The 17,336-nt window shown below is 46.1% G+C and overlaps 3 protein-coding genes and 1 long non-coding RNA gene across 12 annotated transcripts in view; 1 reads left to right on the forward strand and 3 right to left on the reverse strand.

The window, feature by feature from the left end:
* Positions 1-1,646, reverse strand: part of Bbs1 (Bardet-Biedl syndrome 1) — a 17,105-nt gene extending 15,459 nt beyond the window's left edge. Inside the window, exons 1-3 of one of the 4 annotated variants that reach the window (XM_010635877.3) lie at positions 1,189-1,646; positions 800-876; positions 606-640 (exon numbers count right to left, since the gene is read on the reverse strand). In XM_010635877.3, coding sequence (XP_010634179.1) covers positions 606-640; positions 800-858 — 94 coding nt within the window. In that variant the 5' untranslated portion in view covers positions 859-876; positions 1,189-1,646. The other 3 variants (XM_010635875.3, XM_010635876.3, XM_010635878.1) reach the window with 3 other exon arrangements.
* A 263-nt stretch (positions 1,647-1,909) lies between these two features.
* Dpp3 (dipeptidyl peptidase 3) overlaps positions 1,910-17,336 on the reverse strand; it is a 23,803-nt gene continuing 8,376 nt past the window's right edge. For 5 of the 6 annotated variants that reach the window (XM_010635887.3, XM_010635888.2, XM_010635885.3 and 2 more), the window contains exons 7-17: positions 15,950-16,080; positions 15,710-15,840; positions 15,581-15,639; positions 14,424-14,618; positions 14,110-14,222; positions 13,694-13,786; positions 12,513-12,575; positions 12,310-12,434; positions 12,097-12,217; positions 10,585-10,764; positions 2,414-4,504 (exon numbers count right to left, since the gene is read on the reverse strand). In XM_010635887.3, the coding sequence (XP_010634189.1) occupies positions 3,896-4,504; positions 10,585-10,764; positions 12,097-12,217; positions 12,310-12,434; positions 12,513-12,575; positions 13,694-13,786; positions 14,110-14,222; positions 14,424-14,618; positions 15,581-15,639; positions 15,710-15,840; positions 15,950-16,080 (1,820 nt within the window). In that variant the 3' untranslated portion in view covers positions 2,414-3,895. Of the gene's footprint in view, positions 4,505-10,584; positions 10,765-12,096; positions 12,218-12,309; positions 12,435-12,512; positions 12,576-13,693; positions 13,787-14,109; positions 14,223-14,423; positions 14,619-15,580; positions 15,640-15,709; positions 15,841-15,949; positions 16,081-17,336 lie in introns of all 6 variants that reach the window. The other variant, XM_010635889.3, reaches the window with a different exon arrangement.
* Positions 6,252-7,057, reverse strand: LOC117283548 (40S ribosomal protein S27-like). Its single transcript, XM_033756853.1, has one exon. The coding sequence runs from the start codon at positions 6,839-6,841 to the stop codon at positions 6,617-6,619; it is 225 nt and encodes a 74-aa protein (XP_033612744.1). The 5' UTR covers positions 6,842-7,057; the 3' UTR covers positions 6,252-6,616.
* On the forward strand, positions 11,814-13,392 carry LOC117283549. Its single transcript, XR_004514589.1, has 3 exons — positions 11,814-11,856; positions 12,582-12,665; positions 13,327-13,392. It is a non-coding gene; the product is annotated as an uncharacterized LOC117283549 (long non-coding RNA).

The raw sequence follows: 17,336 nt of genomic DNA on the forward strand, positions 1-17,336 counted from the left end.
AAAAAAAAAAAAAAAAAAAAAAAAAAAAATGTCTCTCTTTGGTACTGGGGCTTGAACCTAGGGCCTTATGCATATCTACCACTGGACTAAATATTTATTTACAATTTTATTTATCTTTATATCAAAATTAAAGTATTTATCTTTTTATTATGGAAATTACCAATCATAAACAAAAACTGAAAGGCTTGTATAATGACCCCCCACATTCCTATTATCTAGCTTAATTATCAGATCATAGCGAACCTTACAATCTATACCCTCTTGATAGATATAAAACTCTCACTTCCTTTCTCTTTTTACTTCCTCTCCAGACTATAATGCCCAACCTTAGCCAAGAGATTTGTGCTTCCAGCAAAGAATCATGTTAAGATAAGTAAATTAAAAGGCTTCTTCTTGTTAGAATCTCCAGCAGCATTTTATCCTACTCTACTTTCTTCTACATCATGAAATCAAGTTTCTCTTCATTTTTAAAGCAAAAAAGAAAAGTTAATACTAAATATGATTTTCACTGTATATGTCAATTCCAGATTATGTTAAACCTCTTTGGAGCCATTGGGAAATCTTACATCTGGGCACCCTCCACCATCTGTTTTGCAATTGCTTACCTTGTACTCTCCATCCCCATGCAAATCTGCTAGTGCTGGAAAACAACACAAACAGAGCCATACATTAGTCTCAGAATCAGTCACATTGCACAGCATTCGCGAGATCCTGGGTTTAATCCCCAGCTTCATCACGGAACTATTATCTGACTCCCCCATTCTCTTAGAACTCGGAGTTCCTGGTTCCAGAGACTCACCCAGACAGGAGGAAAATGTGTGGATGTTGGCCGTAGGGTCGTAGTGTGCGTCCAGCCATTTCGAATTGGCCTCATCGCTGAAAGTTGGGAGAAAGTGTGGGAAAGTGAGTTCCACCGCACGGTGCGGAGGTAAACTTTGAGTGTGCTTGTGTCTAAGGAGCATAGGGGTCTGTCAATTGGGAATAGAGAACCTCTGGGTCCCACTCTGGGCCCCCAAATTTGCGCACCGAGTGATCTCGAGTCAGGCACACACGCACTCCCTGGTCATCGGTTCCCCCATCTGATCTCTAAGAGTCTTTCAAGGACTTCCAGAGCTGCCCAAGAACCACAGGAACTACAGCCCGGGACGAAGGTACCCGCTTTACATTTGTGGCAAAGGAAGCCTTCACCTCTCAACTCTGCCGCTATCGGAATCGGATGAAGATTTAGCAGCCATCTTCTCAGTCGTCGTCTTGGCAACCGGCCCCGCCCCCGTCGCCGCGCCTAGCCCAGTAGAGCCCGGGTATCCCGAAGCTTGCTCACAAAGGTTCCGGAGTGAAACTTTCCAAGCTGGGCCAGGATGTTACTGGTATCTTTGTCCGGTGCAGAGCGCTAGAGCGCGGTCCCTCAGCCCCACTTATTGTGATGTATGGTTTGGGGGCTCTACGGCCTTTGGTTTCAAGGGCCTCAGAAGCCCCTGCTAGGGTTTAAAGCACCTAAATGAACTTCATCTTCAAGGCCCAGCTAAAGGGCCATGTCCCTTCTGGCTATCTCACTAGAGGTCCTGGCTCAGAGAAGAAAATATGAGGGTTAGGGGCAATACAGCAGATGCTGACTGAAGTTGATTGTTTCTGGTTTTTAGGTACTTGGATTTTTTTTTTTTTTTTCTGTACGCGGGCTCAAACTCAGGACTTGCACTTGCGAGGCAGGCACAGCGCCACTGAGCTAAATACCTGGCCCTCCTGGAATATTTTTAAATGCTAGAAATGCAACAAAGGAAGACTGAAAAAATTGTGCTATAATGTAAACATACTGTTGTGAATGGAGGGAAAGTGGTGTTGGCAAAATATATCCCTCAACTCCTTCCCCAGAGCCTTGATCACACTGCCCTATAGGCAGCGAAAGCAAGCAATCATGCACATTGCAAGGATGACAGTTGTTTCTAATATTTATTTTTCTAGTTATAAAAGTAATACAAGAAGAGCAGTGGATTTGGTGAATGTTTTGAGCCCCGACTCCATCCTGTCACATACCACCTGCAGGATACAGATCAGTCACTTCTCAGAACTGCCATTTCCTCATCTAGGAAACCATGTAAGGAGCCAACTAGTGTCCACTCCATAGATGGCAGCACAGATCAATGAACTGAGGCGAGACACTTGGTAAATCAGAAAGTGTGGACAAATGGAAGCAATAAGTGTCACCACTCTTAGCTGAGGTAGCACCAAAGTCCCAGCTCCTGCCCCTCCCCTAGCCCCCTGATTACACACTGGAGGGTCACACACATTCCTGGTTTGATGGAGTCCAGGGAGGAGTCACACATATCCTCAAGCTTGGCCAGACCTGGCCTCACTGGAGCTCTTCCAGAATTGGGCATCAGCAGTGGCCAGCTGGATGAGAATCGCCTCTAATTCAGGCCCATCCTCTGGGAATCGCTCAGAGAAGGATCTGATGAGTCCAGCTGCTGAGGCCTCGTACTCAAGAAGCTGTACTTCTGAGCCTGGGTTATGGAGAGCAAACAGGGAAGTTAAATCACAACAGTGTAATCATGGGACAACTGGTTCTTACTGAGCTTTTGTGTCCCAAACTCTGTTCACCTTTTAGATTAGTTATCTTAGTCCTTATAATCACTCTGTGAGGAAGAAAATATTATAGGGGAGTATTAAGTTAATTGCTACAAACTCAGCCCCCCCACCCCCAGTCTGTCATGAAAATAAAGATTTACATCCTGCGTCTTCTTAGATGAAACAAATACAATGCTTAGCCTCCTGGAATTTACTATCCAGTAATTGCTTCTCTGTCTACATATGGGCAAGTTTTCCAGTGTCTGAGACTGTTTCCTCATCTGTAAGTAGGAGTAAGCACAGTATCTCTCAAGGAACTATGGTGATTACACACACCAATGCACTGACCCAGTGCTAAACGAATGCTAGCTGCCACCAGCAGCATCATTTGCCTGACTATTCACCTGTTAAAGGGGCCTGTTCTGAGGGTCTCCTGGGTACCCACGGGAAGCATTCTCCACTGCCACACTTCAATTGCTCTACCTACTCACAGCACCTGATGCTCCATGGCATTGCAGTGTATAGTAGTTAAGAGCACAGACTTTGGGTTCAGATGGTGCAAGTTCAAGTCCTGACTCTGTCCCCTACTAGCTCTATGACCTTAGGCATATATGCAGCACTTTCATATGTTTCCAGATGAAAAAATGGGGATAACTACCCCTCACTTGGTAGTTGGAAGGCAATTATGGAAAATTTTTAGCTAGTACTTATTATTTAGAAATCTTCAAAAATTAGCTATCATCACCATCATCGTCATCATTACTGAAAATTCCACTTTTCCTTCAGGTCTAGCTTAATCATCACTTCCTCCCTAGATCTTCCCTCTTCTAAGCATCCAGAGCACTTTTGGACCTCATTAATGCTTCTCTTGTATGATTATTATTTCTATGTCATTTCATTTCTAATGGGGCTGTGAACAACTCGGGTCCCTTTCACCTCTCTACCCCCTATTGGCTCACACAGGCCCAGACATATTAAAGCAATGATAGCATTATCCCTGGAGCTGGCAGGATTTCTTCATTTACTGATTTGACTAAATGGAGCAGCTGCTGTAAGGGACATCATGCTGCAGCAAGGTATGTTTTTCCTGGTATGCTGCCCCTACTCTCACGGAAACAAGACAGGTAAGAAAGTAGCTAAGTGGAAAATGAAGAACAGAGTGTTAAGGGGAAGCGCCTTATGCTTGCACATTTACACCTCTGCTGTCCTGTGCCAAGGAGAAGCAAAATGTAGAGCCGGTTTGGAGTTGCTTGCAGATGCATCTCTCAGGAAGTACAATTGAACAGAGACCTGAACGACAAGAAGGACCAGACAGGCACAATCTGGGAGATGCTCATGCCAAGCAGAGGGAACAGCATGTCCAAAGGTTACAGAAATGAGGAGAGCTCAGTGGGCTGGAGCAATGGAAGGGCACAGAAGGTACAGCACCATGCAGCCTAGTCCGACTTGTCATGGACTTATCACTTGAGAAAGGACAGGGATAGTGGGGCTGATCTCCACTGTGAACACTGCAGAATCCATTATTCTCTTGGGTTCCACTTGGTCTGCCAAGTCCCAGCTCATTGTCTGACCTGACCTCATGCCGGGACACCTGATAGCTGTGATTTTCTAGTTTCTGGCCTGGCGACCCATGTACCCCTGCTCTGCTGGCCTCCCTTTTGTTGACAACCAGAGTGACCCTGTGTATGGTGGTGGCAGTGGTAGATGCCAAGGTTTTGGTCCAAGAGCATCCTTTGTGCTCCAAAGGCCCTGCATGGTCCCCATCAATCCTCCCATTACCTTCAAGGCGAGTGTTGGGTTGTACAATGAGCTTCCGTGATTCTTTTCGCAGCAGCACTGTGTCCCTGAGGGTGAGGAAGCACTCGGGGGGAGCATCAGTGACAGCTGCATACCCTTCATACAGGGCCCGCCCTCCAGCCACATCACCTGTGGATTTCATTACCTGAAGGAACAAAGGAGTATGTAGGGGTGAGCACCTACCTTGTATCCACAGAGCTCTGCCAGGGGCCATGGCTGATTGTGCCCAGCCCCAAAGGGTCCTCTGGGTTATGGTTTGAATGTGTCTCCTCCAAAATTCGGGTATTTAGATTTAGCTAATGTAATGCTATTAAGAGGTGGGGATTAGGTCAAGAGGGCTCCTCTTTCATGAATAGGATTAAGTCCTCATTAAAAAAGGTTTCAACCACCTTCCACCATACAAAGATGGAGTTTTCCTTCTCTCCAGAGACTGTGGCAACAAGGTGCCACCTTGGAAGAGGACAGTGGCCCTCCCCAGACACTGAACCTGCTGATGCCTGGATCCTAGATTTCCCAGCACCTGGCACTGTGAGAAATACATTTCTGTTCTTTATAAATTATCCAATCTCAAATGCAGTCTTCAAAATGCTTCACTGTCATAGGGTGTATTACCTTGGATCATTTACTAAACCACTCTGAGTGTTGTCTCAAAATGGGAATAGAATCTGCTTTCTCACTGTGGTGCTGAATGAGGAAGAAATGCAGATAAAGTGCTCAGTCACTGTAAATGGCTGAACTGAAGTGAATGTTCTTCATTTGATGTGTAGATAAGGCAGGCATTACATCACTCTCTTTTTATTGGGTTTTTTTTTGGTACCAGGGATTGAACCCTGGGTCCTTGCGCTTGTGAGGCAGGCGGCAGAACCACTGAGCTAAATCCCCGGCCCAACATCACTCTCTTTTTAAAAAACATTTCATATGAACAAAAAAGTGTTTGCCATAAAAGATAATCAGAGACCCCCATGCTCTCAGGAGCCCATGTGAGAGTCTCAAGAGGCAACCCCATCTGAGCAAATCACTGCTTTCACTTCTGAGCAATCTCCTTGATTTGACTTCTACTCTGCATCACTTACTATTTTAAGTTTTTGTCTTTTTTGGGAGGGGTGGGGGAGTACTGGGTATTGAACTCAGGACCTTCACACTGAGTCACACCCCAGCTCTTTTTTATTTTTTACTCTAAGATGGAGTCTTATGAAATCACTAAGTTGCCTAGGCAGGGCTTGGACTTGTGGTCTTCTGCCTCAGTCTCCCAAGTCCTGGGATTACAGGCGTACATCAACACTCCTAACAAGTTTTGCCTCTTTTGCTTAAATTGTGTCTGAGATTCATCTGTGCTAACACAAGAAGCTATAGTTCCCCCTTATCACTGCTATATCATATTCCACTCATAAAAGCACCACAACTTATTTTCTTCTACTGTTGATGGATAATTCGTGCTTATTTTGGTTCTATGTATAAGTGGTGCTGGGGATTAAATCTGGGGCCTCCTGCATGCTAAGTACAAGCTCTACCACTGCACCACACCCACAGATCTAATCTGTGTCATTTGTGAAATACTGCTCTGAACATCCTTGTAGGCCTGGTGAACAGGTTTATCCCTTAAATTATACCCTGTAGAGGTTGTGTCAGATGGTTTGTTAATGGCAAACTGCTTTTGTTTGTCTAAAAATGTCTTTAATTCCACATGCCTGTAATTGTAGCACTCAGGAGGTTGAGGCAGGAGCATCGCTGTAAATTCAAAGCCAGCCTGAACTACATAATAAGATCCTGCCTAACAACAACAAAACCAAACAAGCAAAAAAAAAAAAAAAAAAAAAAAAACAAAAAAAAAAAAAAAAAAAAAAAAAAAAAAAAAAAAAAAAAAAAAAAAAAAAACCAAACAATAAACACCAAAAAAGTCTTTAATTCTTTCCCTCCCCCATCTGCTTCTCCTGGTGTAGGGATAGAACCCAAGGCCTTGTATATGCCAGGCCAAGAGATCTACTACTGAGCTGTGTCCCCAGCCTGTTCATTCCTCTTGCTAAAAGTTCAGTTTACAGGGTATTGATAGCTACTTACTCTCAGCACCTGGCAGATGTCATTTCACTGTTGTCTGGCTTCCTCTGTATCTTTGTCAGTTCTCAGTCTAATTATCATCCTTTTTTTAGGTGATGTGTTTGGCTGCTTTTAGCATTTTCTGTCTTGTAACTTCAATTAGTCATACATTAGACCTTCTCACACTCTCCTCCCTCCTAACCTCTATTATATCTTTTGTAATTTATTTCTGATTTTTTTTTTTAATCCAGAACGTATTTATTGGGATGGTTTCCACTTCAAGGTGCTGTTGGTGCTGCTTCCTCCTGAAGGAGCGTCCTTCTGTAAACCTCTCTTTCCTTCCTGTAGGCTGGAAGAGGACAACGGAGCAGCCAACACACGAAACTACTGTCTGTGTGTGGCTAAAGACCAAGGCCATTTTATAGCATCCTAAGCATTTCACATTCATGAAGTAGAAATTCGGGCTCTGCAGCAGGTGCTTGTGTTTCCTCTCCTCCTCTTCTGGAGAGGGATGAAGACATTTGCGAGAGTCATATTTTGTGAGGAGATTATCACTGCCAGAAAGCTGTTACAAGCTTAATAATTTATCATCAGCTGAATATAAAACCTGTGTAGAGCTAGGTGTGGTGGTGCACAGGAGTAATCCCAGCACTTGGGAGGCTGAGGCAAGAGGACCGCCATGAGTTCAAGGCCAGCCTGGACCACACAGTGAGTTCAAGCCCAGCTGAACTACACAGTGAGATCCTGTCTCAAAAAACAAACAAACAAAAACCCTGTTTATTCTGCCTATTATTAACCACCTTTTTAAATTTCAGTGATTATCTAGTTTACTTCAAGGAGGTCTATTTGGTTCTTTGCCAAAAATCTAATATTTTGTGATCCTTGTTCATTTTACCCATTTGCAAGTGGCAAAGTAGGACTGAACCTAGGGCTCTATCTAGATAAGAGTCCATCTTCTTAGACTTAGAGATAGAATGACTTTTCCTTGCAGTGGAACAAATAAAACTGACTGGGAGCCAGGTGTGGTGGCGCACCCCTGTAATCCCAGCACTCAGGAGGCTGAGGCAGGAGGATTGATGTGAGTTTGAGACCAGCCTGGGCTCCATAGTGAGTTCCAGGTCAGTCTCAATTGCATAGTGAGACCCTGTCTCAAAAAACAAAAACAAAACTAACTGGGAATTCCTGGAGAAGGACTAAAAAGGACTTTTTTTTTTGCAGTACCAGGGATCAAACTCAGGACCTTGTGCTTGCAAGGCAGACACGGTGTGACAGAGCTAAATCCCTGGCCACCTTTTTCTCTTTTTGATAGTACTTAATATCCATGAGGTGCTGAATTCATATTTACCAAGCTGACATTTCAGAACCCAGGAGTTCAAACAGGAAGCTGGCAACACAGCTGCCAGTGGGAGCCAGGTACACTGTAATGGGATTCAAACAAGCAACTCAGGCAAGTATAGTCTCTGGGGGATTGGTTCCAGGACCCCCTGAACATGCGAAAATTCACGCATGCTCAAGGGCCTTATATAAGACATTTGAATATAACAACACACACATTCTAGTATATTTTAATCTATAGGTTACTTATAATAATGAAGAGAATGTAAATGTTAAAAACTACATTGTTTTTTGCTTTGTTTTATTTTGTTTTTTGAGACAGGATCTCACTATGTAGTCCAGGTTGGCTTCGAACTTACTATGTAGCCCAGGCTGGCCTAGAACTCACAGAGATCCTCCTGCCTTAGCCTCACAAGTTCTGGGATTATAGGCATGGGCCACCACCATGCCTTTAAAAACTACAGTGTTTAGGAAATAATGACATGTTCAATACATAAACAAATTCTTTCCCCAAATATCTTGTCTTCTTGGGGGATAGTGCTAGGGATTGAATTCAGGGCCTTCTCGTTGAGCTACATCCCCAGTCCTTTTGTTTTTTATTTTGAGACAGGGTTTTGCTAAGTCCCTAAATTGCCCAGGCTGGCCTTGAACTTGTAATCCCTCTGCCTCAGCTTCCCAGAGTGCTGGGATCACTGGCATATGCCACCATGCCTGCCCACCCTGAATATTTTTAATGTGTGCTTAGTTGAATTCATGAATACATTCACGAATACAGAATCCATGAGTAGGCTCACTGAGGACCCAGGCAAATTAGAGAGCCCATGTGATGTCCCAACACTGGCTATCACTCAATTCCTGCCAGTTGGTCATGTGGGAATTCAGTCTGTTGTTGTCAGATCTTCTATGAAACCAGAAATAGAGACTGATGCCCAGATATTGCCAATTTTTTTGGTACCTGGGATTGAACTCAGGACCTTGTGCTTGCAAGGCAGGCAGTGTCACCATTGAGCTAAATCCCTGGCCCTTGCCAATTTTTATAATATAAGGCGGTCCTAAAATATGGCTGGGTTTGGGACCCCTGGCTGAATGAAGTCTTTCCCTACTTGCTGTTCCGTGGTTGGTTGTGTTCTTAGCGTTGCTGGAGGCTAATACACAAATAGCCACACCCAAAGTGATTCGATATTCTATAATTTCCATAAAATTATTCCTGAGGAAACTGAAAACTATGCTGTACAGAGGCCCAAGGGGCCCAACAGTCCCCCTAGCAGGGGCATCCAGAAAGCTTTGTGTTAATTCAGTGCTTAGATTTAATTCAGTCTGGCCTAGCAATTTGTATATCTAATGATTTGGGAATTTTATTTTTCTCTCTCTCTCTTTTTTGCCATTTGCAGTTAACCTTCTGATTTGTTACTACTAATAACTTTACCTTGGAGTAACTTTAGATTTATAAAACAGTTGCAAAGCCTATAATCCCAACACTCAGGAGGCTGAGGCAGGAGGATCACTGTGAGTTCGAGACCAGCCTGGGCTACATAGTGAGTTCCAGGTCAGTCTACATACTACAACTACATAGTGAGACCCTGTCTCAATAAATAAATAAAATAAATAAATAAATAAATAAATAAATAAATAAATAAATAAATAAATAAATAAAACGTTGCAAAGGCAATACAGTGAGCTCCCACATACCCTAGTCCAGTTTCACCTGTGGTCATCTCTCACACAATTGCTCCATTCCTACTAACTAAACTACTGACTACTTTTCCCACTAAATTACATTATGTTTTGCCATCTAGTGATGTTTTAATTTCTATTTGTTTTTTGGTGGTCTTGGGGATCACACCCAGGGGTTCACATGCTAAGCATGTGCTCTACTACAGGGTTATATTCTCAGCTGCTAATTTCTAATTTTATTTTACTTTAATGGTTAAACATATGTCTTTTATAGTAAAATGCTTTAAATCCTTTCTGGAAATAGGAGGAAAATCAGAGATATTGTGATTCATGATTTTTAAAAATCATGTATCATAAATCATAAATTTATGATGTGTGAATTAAAGGCTGGGATTTCTATAGAACCAACAGGACTCTGATCTTGTGGAAGGTATTGTACAGGTAAAAGCAGCTTCAGGCCGGGGATTTGGCACAGTGGTTCCACTGCCTGCCTTGCAGGTGCAAGGGCCCAAGTTTGGATCCTCGGTACCAAAAAAAAAACCTAGAAAAAAGCAGTTTCTTAGTGGTTAAACTCTGATAAGCACTGGACTCCCGGAAGTGCTGGTGAAGTGCAGATTCCTGAGTCCAAGCCTCCAGAGATTCTGATTCTAGAAGCCTGGGAAGAATGTGTATTTGTAACCTGCTTCTGGGTGATGTGATACTGCTGGTTCAGGAACCACACTTTGACCATAGAGGCAAAACTAGCTCTTCCTTTCTTTTCCAATCTCATTTACAATCGTATCCTACTGTCTGTATAGCTCTTACCATGACCTGAAGGTATAGTACTAGGGATTGAACCCAAGGCCCTCATACTGAGCTATATCCCCAGCCCTTTTTAATTTTCAATTTTGAGACAAGGTCTAAGTCATTCCAGCAAGACTTAAACTTGAGAGTCTCCTGACTCAGCTTCCCAAGTGTAGATATTACAGGAATGCACTAAGAAGGTCTTATTCACCTACTGTTTGCATGTTTTTTGTCTACCTTCCCTCACTACCATCTGAAAAACTCAGAACCCAGCACTTGAAACCACTTGCTCTAATCACTTGCTGAATGAGCAAAGGAACTAATCACAAGCACACGTTAATATAGGGTGGGGAATGAGGCAGGGACTGGGCAAGTCCAAGGGGAGAGACCTTCACTTACCTGGAGCCTCCGAAGAAACCGCTCCAGGGCAGGCCTGCCCACTGACCGGATCTTGTTGCGGTCCAGGTGGACTCGAGCATCTGGGCGCCCATCAGAGCCTGTGGTGGGAGTGACGGTAACGAGTCCCTCGCCAGCCTCCAGCAAGACCCTCAGGATCACAAACCGGGCCTGCATGTGAGCCTGCCAAGCCGAGGAGAAAGGAGTCATTTACAACCAGCAGCCAGTGTTGATCCATGGTCTGATATATTGTATATGTTCACTAACTGTCAGTTATTACTATCATTTTATTCTCCTCCACCCCACGGGTTCTTTTCTGCCTACTCCTCTCCACTCAAATTGTTCCTCCCACCTATGCTCATGGGGAGGGCAGGCTGCTCTGGGGGACAGGGAGGCCATTTAGAAAAGAGGGGTCTTTTTTCCTCTCTAATCTTTTTTTTCATAATGTAGTTCTGAGGATTCAATGTAGCACCTCACACATGCTAGGTGTGTATTTACCACTAAGCTACATCCCCAGTCCCTTTTTTATTTTTGAGATAGGGTCTTGCTAAATTGCCTAGGCTGAATTCAAACTTGTGATCCTTTTGTCTCAACCTCCAGAGTAGCTGGGAGTCCAGGTATTCAGCACCATGGCCAGCTCTCTTCTCCCGTCTTGCTGGTGCTCAACAATGTGACTGTGCATTTTGCAGATAACAAAAAAAAAAGAGGTCCAGACAAGTGAAGTACTTGCTTAGGGTCACAAAGATGGTAAAGGAAGAGCCAGGACACAGACCTAAGTTTCTAGAAACTGTAATGTATATTCTTTTCTTTTGAGTGTATAGTTCTGTTTTTTGGGGAGTTTTTGTTTTTCCTTGAGTACTAGGGATTGAACCCAGGGCCTTTATCCTGAGCTACGCCCCCAGCTCCCTAGGCTTTTAAAATTTTGAGACAGGGTCTTGCTAATTCACTCAGGCTGGATTTGAACCTGTGATTCTCTTGCCTCAGCCTCCCAGGGGTGGGATTACAGGCATGTCCCCACCATGCCTGGCTAAAATGTATATTCTTTTGATGACATAAACCATACATTTGTAAACATATATTGTAACTCGGTGGCCATAGAGGCAGGCGTGTACATTTGAGTCCTGGCTATGCCTTACCAGGAAGTTAATTAATCTCTGTCTCGATTTCTTTATCTCTGAGGTAAGGATAATAAGAGTGCCCACCTTCTGGAGCCCAAGCTGAGAGCAACAGTTAACTCACATGAGGTGATAAGCACTGTGTACACAGTGGCACATGGTATGTGAACTGATAAGCATGGCACCAAAATCACCTGATCTGATTCACCCCAAAGGGTAGCTAGGAGAAATTATTACCCCCATTTCACAGTCAGGGGCACTGATGCTCTCACAGCAGGGACATGACTTGCTGCACTAGCGATGGAGTCCGGATTAAATCATTTCATCTGCCTTAGAGGCACGGTTGTGCCATCCCAACACCCAGAATCCCTCCAGCCTCCTGAGCTCTACCCAGCCCTACCTGCCGCCAGTTGGAGGCCTCTGGGGTGTAGAACTCAAGAGCCAGCAGCCCTGCCCTAACCATGTTGAGCCAGTTCACATAGATCACGTCTTCCGCATCAGCCCCCTCGAAACCGAAGATCCTGGGGGAGGGGCAGGAGACAGGGATGATGAGGGTGGCTCTGCCCTCCCGGGTGACACCCTACCTCCACCCTTCCATGCCTGCTGCTCCTACTCCAGCACTTGGGGGTTGAGGCAGAGATACAGGCCCACACTCTCGGCCCGGCACTCTTCATAGCTGGAAGCAATGGTGCTGAACTTGCTGTCCCACGTCTCCCCACTCCGGTACCAGCTCTGAATCTGGGAGTGGAGACCGAGGAATCAGGGCCCACTCTGCCCACCCTCTCAATACCTGGGCCCTATAGAAGCTGTCCCCACCTGCTCTCCAGTCTCGGGGTTGATCACTGTCTCCGGGTCAAAGTTGAATGCTCCTTTCTCATCCTGGAGGAAAAGGGTCATCGTGAACTTCGGGCCAGTGAAGGAGAGAATCTCAGAGCCCCAGAGTCCTTGGTCAAGAAGTGGCTTACAAAGGTCAGTGTGGAACAGCAAGTGGATGGCAGAAGCAGCAGGCCCACTGCCATGCTGTTGCCTGCGACCCTGAGGATACTGGCTGCCTCCTTAGAGCCTCGGGGCTCTTGGAGGTACAAGTGTCCATCCCTGCACCTAGAACCCTGGGATTAAATCATTTCATCTGCCTTAGAGGAACAGCTGTCCCATCCCAATACCCAGAATCCCTCCCACCTCCTGATTTCCAGGAATGGATGAATAGCCACTCGCCCCCACTGCACAAGGGGAATCTGGGAGCCAGACAGGAGGGACCTTGGGAAGTTGTGTGATGACCCAGAGCCAGGATCTCCAGACCCCAATCAGAGAGGCTCCAATGGGGGCACCAGGAAGCCTGGCTGCTTCTTTCCACACACTTCCTGGTGCTCTCCCAAGCTGCTGCAGGAGGCCTCGGCACCATCCCCACCATCCTGCCCCAGGCCAATTATCTTTCAGTATCCATTTCATCTTCACTTTGTCCATTTAGGTCCTCCAAGGAAGATCTATTATTACCCCACTTCATAGATGGGGAAACTGGAATTGGGACACATAACCCTCTATGTACACTGTCTCTTAACATACTGGTTTGCTGAGAGGCTACTGTGTACCAGGGCATCCTATCCACCTTCATTTTTATTTCTCCCAACAGGCCATACAGTAGGTCAGGAATCCTGTTATATGGATGGGCTGACAAGAGGCCTGGTGATAGGAGCCAAGCTGTCTGATGCCACAACGTGTATAAAGCCTGGGCAGGGGCCCCATCAGCTGCCTTCCACATGCTCCTGACTTCCCAGGACCCCTCTGCTCTGTGCCGCCCCATCCAGAGAAGCTGCCCAACCATGGATCAGGCTCAACTCAGAACCACACTGTCTTTCATGGCCCTGCCCAGCCCCTTGTCATCTCATCTGTGTGGCTCCATCCTGGGGTCCCTCAAGCTTCCTTAGCCTGCTGGCAAGGCTGTCTGTTTGCCTTTCCCTTCATTTCACGTGGCACTGGGATGGCCCTATCCGTCTCACCTGCGCAAAGAGCTTGCCACTGCCATGGCCCAGCAGCTCATGAAGCCCCACCTGCACATCAAAGGAGGGCCCCTTCCAACGGGTATACAGGTCCTGCCGGGACAAGGAGAGAGCTGTTGTCTGCTGTCCTGTCTCAGCCACCCACCCCCTGGTGGCTTGTGTCTCCCCAGGCTGAAGGGCCATCGTGGTGTTCATGGCAAGTGGGCACATAGCCCAAGTCATTCTTGCTAGGACCTGAGGGGGAAGGGACCGCCTCCACATATGACCAGTGAGAAAAAGGAGATTCACAGGGGCACATGGTCACACAGCTGGAAAGTGACCAAGCCAGGACTGAAGCTATGCTGTTCTTGCCACAGGTCTGGGCTGTCAGCCTTCCTAGATCACCGAGGCCAGACTCTCTGGCTGCCGGTACCCACCTTATCCTCCTCCTCCAGGAATGTCAGCTTCTCCCGCTGCGTGGCATAGGCAACTGCCAACACATTCCCCAGTGACACATTCTTAAAGCCTTCTGTCTGCCTCAGGTCATCATCTGGAAGAAAAAGCAGGAGGGGACCAGAGGACAAAGGCAAAGGTCAAAGGTCACAGACAGCAGGAGGAGCAGGCTAGGAGGGTGAATAGATCAGGGCAGTCTGCCACCAGTGCGGGATGACAGCAGCTGAGTCAGGTTCATTGTCATGGTATATGTTGGAGGGCGGTTCCTGGGGGTTCAGGGGATACCGAGCAAACTCACAGTTGGGGATGTTGATGCCAGCAGGGATGCCAGAGCCTGCGAAGGTGAGGACATCCAGGGAGGTGAAGTCCGGGGTGAGGAACTTGTCCTTCTCAAAGGCTGGGGGCCAGGGCAGTTCCTTTAGCAGCTGTTCTGCACTAGCTACCAGCCGCTCAAACTTTGCACTCATGGCCTTGTTCACCATGGCCACAAAGCCTGCAGGGAGGGGTGGGGTTATAGCTTGGCCTGGTCCAGGGAAGGAATCCCACACCACCCTACTCAACACCACATATGTATTAAATGCCTGCTGTGTGCAGTGGCCCTGAGCTGACAGATGGGGACAACAATCACCCACACCTGGGCCTAGGGGATCAGGTAGCAGAGCTGTGGTTATGGGAACTCGTGTCCCCTTCAAGCCCCTGGGCCTCGATCCATGGCTCAGATGCAGGCCCATGGGCTGCTGGTGCCTCCCTTTCTCCCAGGCTAATCCCTGGCTTTGGCAGCTCCATTGCTGGGGCTAGGGAAGATGAGGGTGGACAGAGCCAAGTATGAATCCTCAGGCTGAAGGCCTTGCCTCAAGAAGGTGGGTCCCATGGCCAAGGTAGGGCCCAAGGCAGCCTGCCACCAGCCTGGGATGACAGCTGCTGAGTCACGTTCACTGTCACAGTGTCTGCTCTAGCCACCAAGTGCAGCAGTGCAGCACCTCATGATGCTCAGAGGTTGGGTTACTAGGCCCAAGGCCACAGAACTAGGGATGGGCAAAGCAGGGCTTAGTGTTCTGGTGACCAGCATAGCTCAAAGCCCCATGAGGTTCCTGGACTTAGTCACTCACCAACAGATAAAAATCTTCATAGGATGATAACTGCTAAACAAGTCAATACAGACAATATAGACAGCTTTATGAGACAGTGTGGGATGGGATAAGTAATGTGTTTTCCAAGAGGGGCTGGGGATTTAGCTCAGTGGTACTGTGCCTGCCTGGCAAGCTCAAGGTCGTGAATTTGGTTCCTGGTGCCAAAAAAAAAATTATAAAGATGTTTTCCATGGCTATTATTATTGTTATTACTGCAGGGAAGTGGAGGGGAAGGAGGGGAGAACTCTAGGGGACACTTGAGAGCATCAACGTGGACCTGGGAGAAGGGATTCTGAACTGACCTCCCCTTATCCCCAGAAGGTACCTTCAAACTCTCCTCGGGAACCAAAGGGATCACGGTAGCTCTCGATGAATCCGATGTAACTGGGGAAGAGAAGGGCAGATATGGAGGAGGGTGGCCAGAAGAAGTGGCAAGGGAAGGCTAGCACCTCACCTCTCCACGATGGGGCCTTTGTCCTGGATCCAGAAACGGGAGCCCTTCTTGTGGGCCTCGATGGAACCTTGAGTGAAACTCTCCACATACTGGGCCAGCATCTGCTCCTGGTGGCTGTTGGCTGCATAAGCCTGGGGGGTGAGCAGGGCTCCTCAGCCTTGGGCCACCTTCCCATTCCATTCCCAAGCCCCATTTGCTTCCCAGAGGAGTCCTGAGCCCACACCTGTCAGCCAGTCCCACCTTGGCTTTCTCCAGGTGCTCTACCACCTTCTGAAGGATGGGAGCATAGTCTCCCCGGGTCACCCGGAAATGGTTCCCTTGAAATTCATAGCTCTTCAGCTTAGAAGTCACTTCAGAGACTGGAGCAGTGTCTGAGGAAAGAGGGCTGGCTCAGGAAAAAGACCAGTGCAAGGCATCTCAGCAGGCTTTCCATCAAGGCACACTCTCACTCTAAGACTTTTAATGGCTCCCTACTGTCAACAGAAATTAATATAAACACTCATTTTTAAAAAATCACATAATACAACATTCTAAGGGTTTTACATGTTAACTCATTTAAACCTCATACCAACCCTGGAAGGTGGAGGAAATTACTGTATCTCCTTTTTGCAGATGGGGAAAATAAGGCACCTAAAGGCTAAGTAAGTTTGTTTTCTAAGGTCACATGAATAGCAAGCGGCAGAGCAGGGATTCAAACCCAATGCAGTAGGTTGCATTAACAACAACAACACACATCCCAAAAGTAGTCATCATAGTCCTTATGAGTAGGCAACAGGATAACTGGGGAGTAGAAGCTCTGATCTCAAAAGAAAGTGGTATGAAGGGAGGAAGAGTCCACCAGCCAAGGAAAGCAAATAGCCTTTGAAAAGCTGGAAAGGCAAGGAAACATCCCTCTGAAGGCTCCAGAAGGAGCACAGCCCAGCTGCCACCTTGAATTTAGACTCGGGACTTCTAGAGCTGTAAAGAATAAATATGTGGTGTTCTGACCACTAAATTTATGGTTAATTTGCTACAGAAGCAATGGGATACAATGCACTGCTATGTTCTACTTGCTGTCTCCAATCAACAAAATATACAGCTGTTCCCCCATCCATGGGAGATATATCCCAAGACCCCAGCAGATATCTGAAACCAAGGATAGTACTGAATCCTCTAACTGTTACATTGTTTCCTATGCATACAGACCTATAAAAGTTTAGTTTATAAATTAGGCACAGTAAGGGGTTAACAGCAATAACTAGTCAAAAATGGAACAATTATAAACAATGAGTTATTTAAAACAAATGTACAATCCCTGGTACCAAAAACAAAAAGTAAAACAAATGGAGCCAGGTGTGGTGGCACACTTCTGCAATCCCAGCATTCTGGGAGGCTGAGGAAGGAGGATTGAAAGTTCAAGCCAAGCCTGGGCAACTTAGTAAGATCTTGTCTCAAATTTAAAATTTTTTAATAAATAGCCAGGGAGGTAGCTCACTGAAAAAGCCTTGGGTTTAATCCCTAGCACTGCAAAAATTAAATTATTTAATTAAGTAAGTAAGTACACTAATGAATGGTTTACTTCTGGCAATTTTCCTTCAGTATTTTTTTTCCCTTTTTTTTTTTTTTTTTTGTACCAGGGATGGAACCC

Source organism: Fukomys damarensis, unplaced genomic scaffold (genome assembly GCF_012274545.1).
Source record: "Fukomys damarensis isolate Sample0158 unplaced genomic scaffold, DMR_v1.0_HiC HiC_scaffold_27, whole genome shotgun sequence".
Lineage (NCBI taxonomy): Eukaryota > Metazoa > Chordata > Mammalia > Rodentia > Bathyergidae > Fukomys > Fukomys damarensis.

Coding starts and splice junctions, on each gene's coding strand:
- LOC117283548 (XM_033756853.1), bottom strand. CDS start 6,841: ATGAATGTGAAATGCTTAGGATGCTATAAAATGGCCTTGGTCTTTAGC.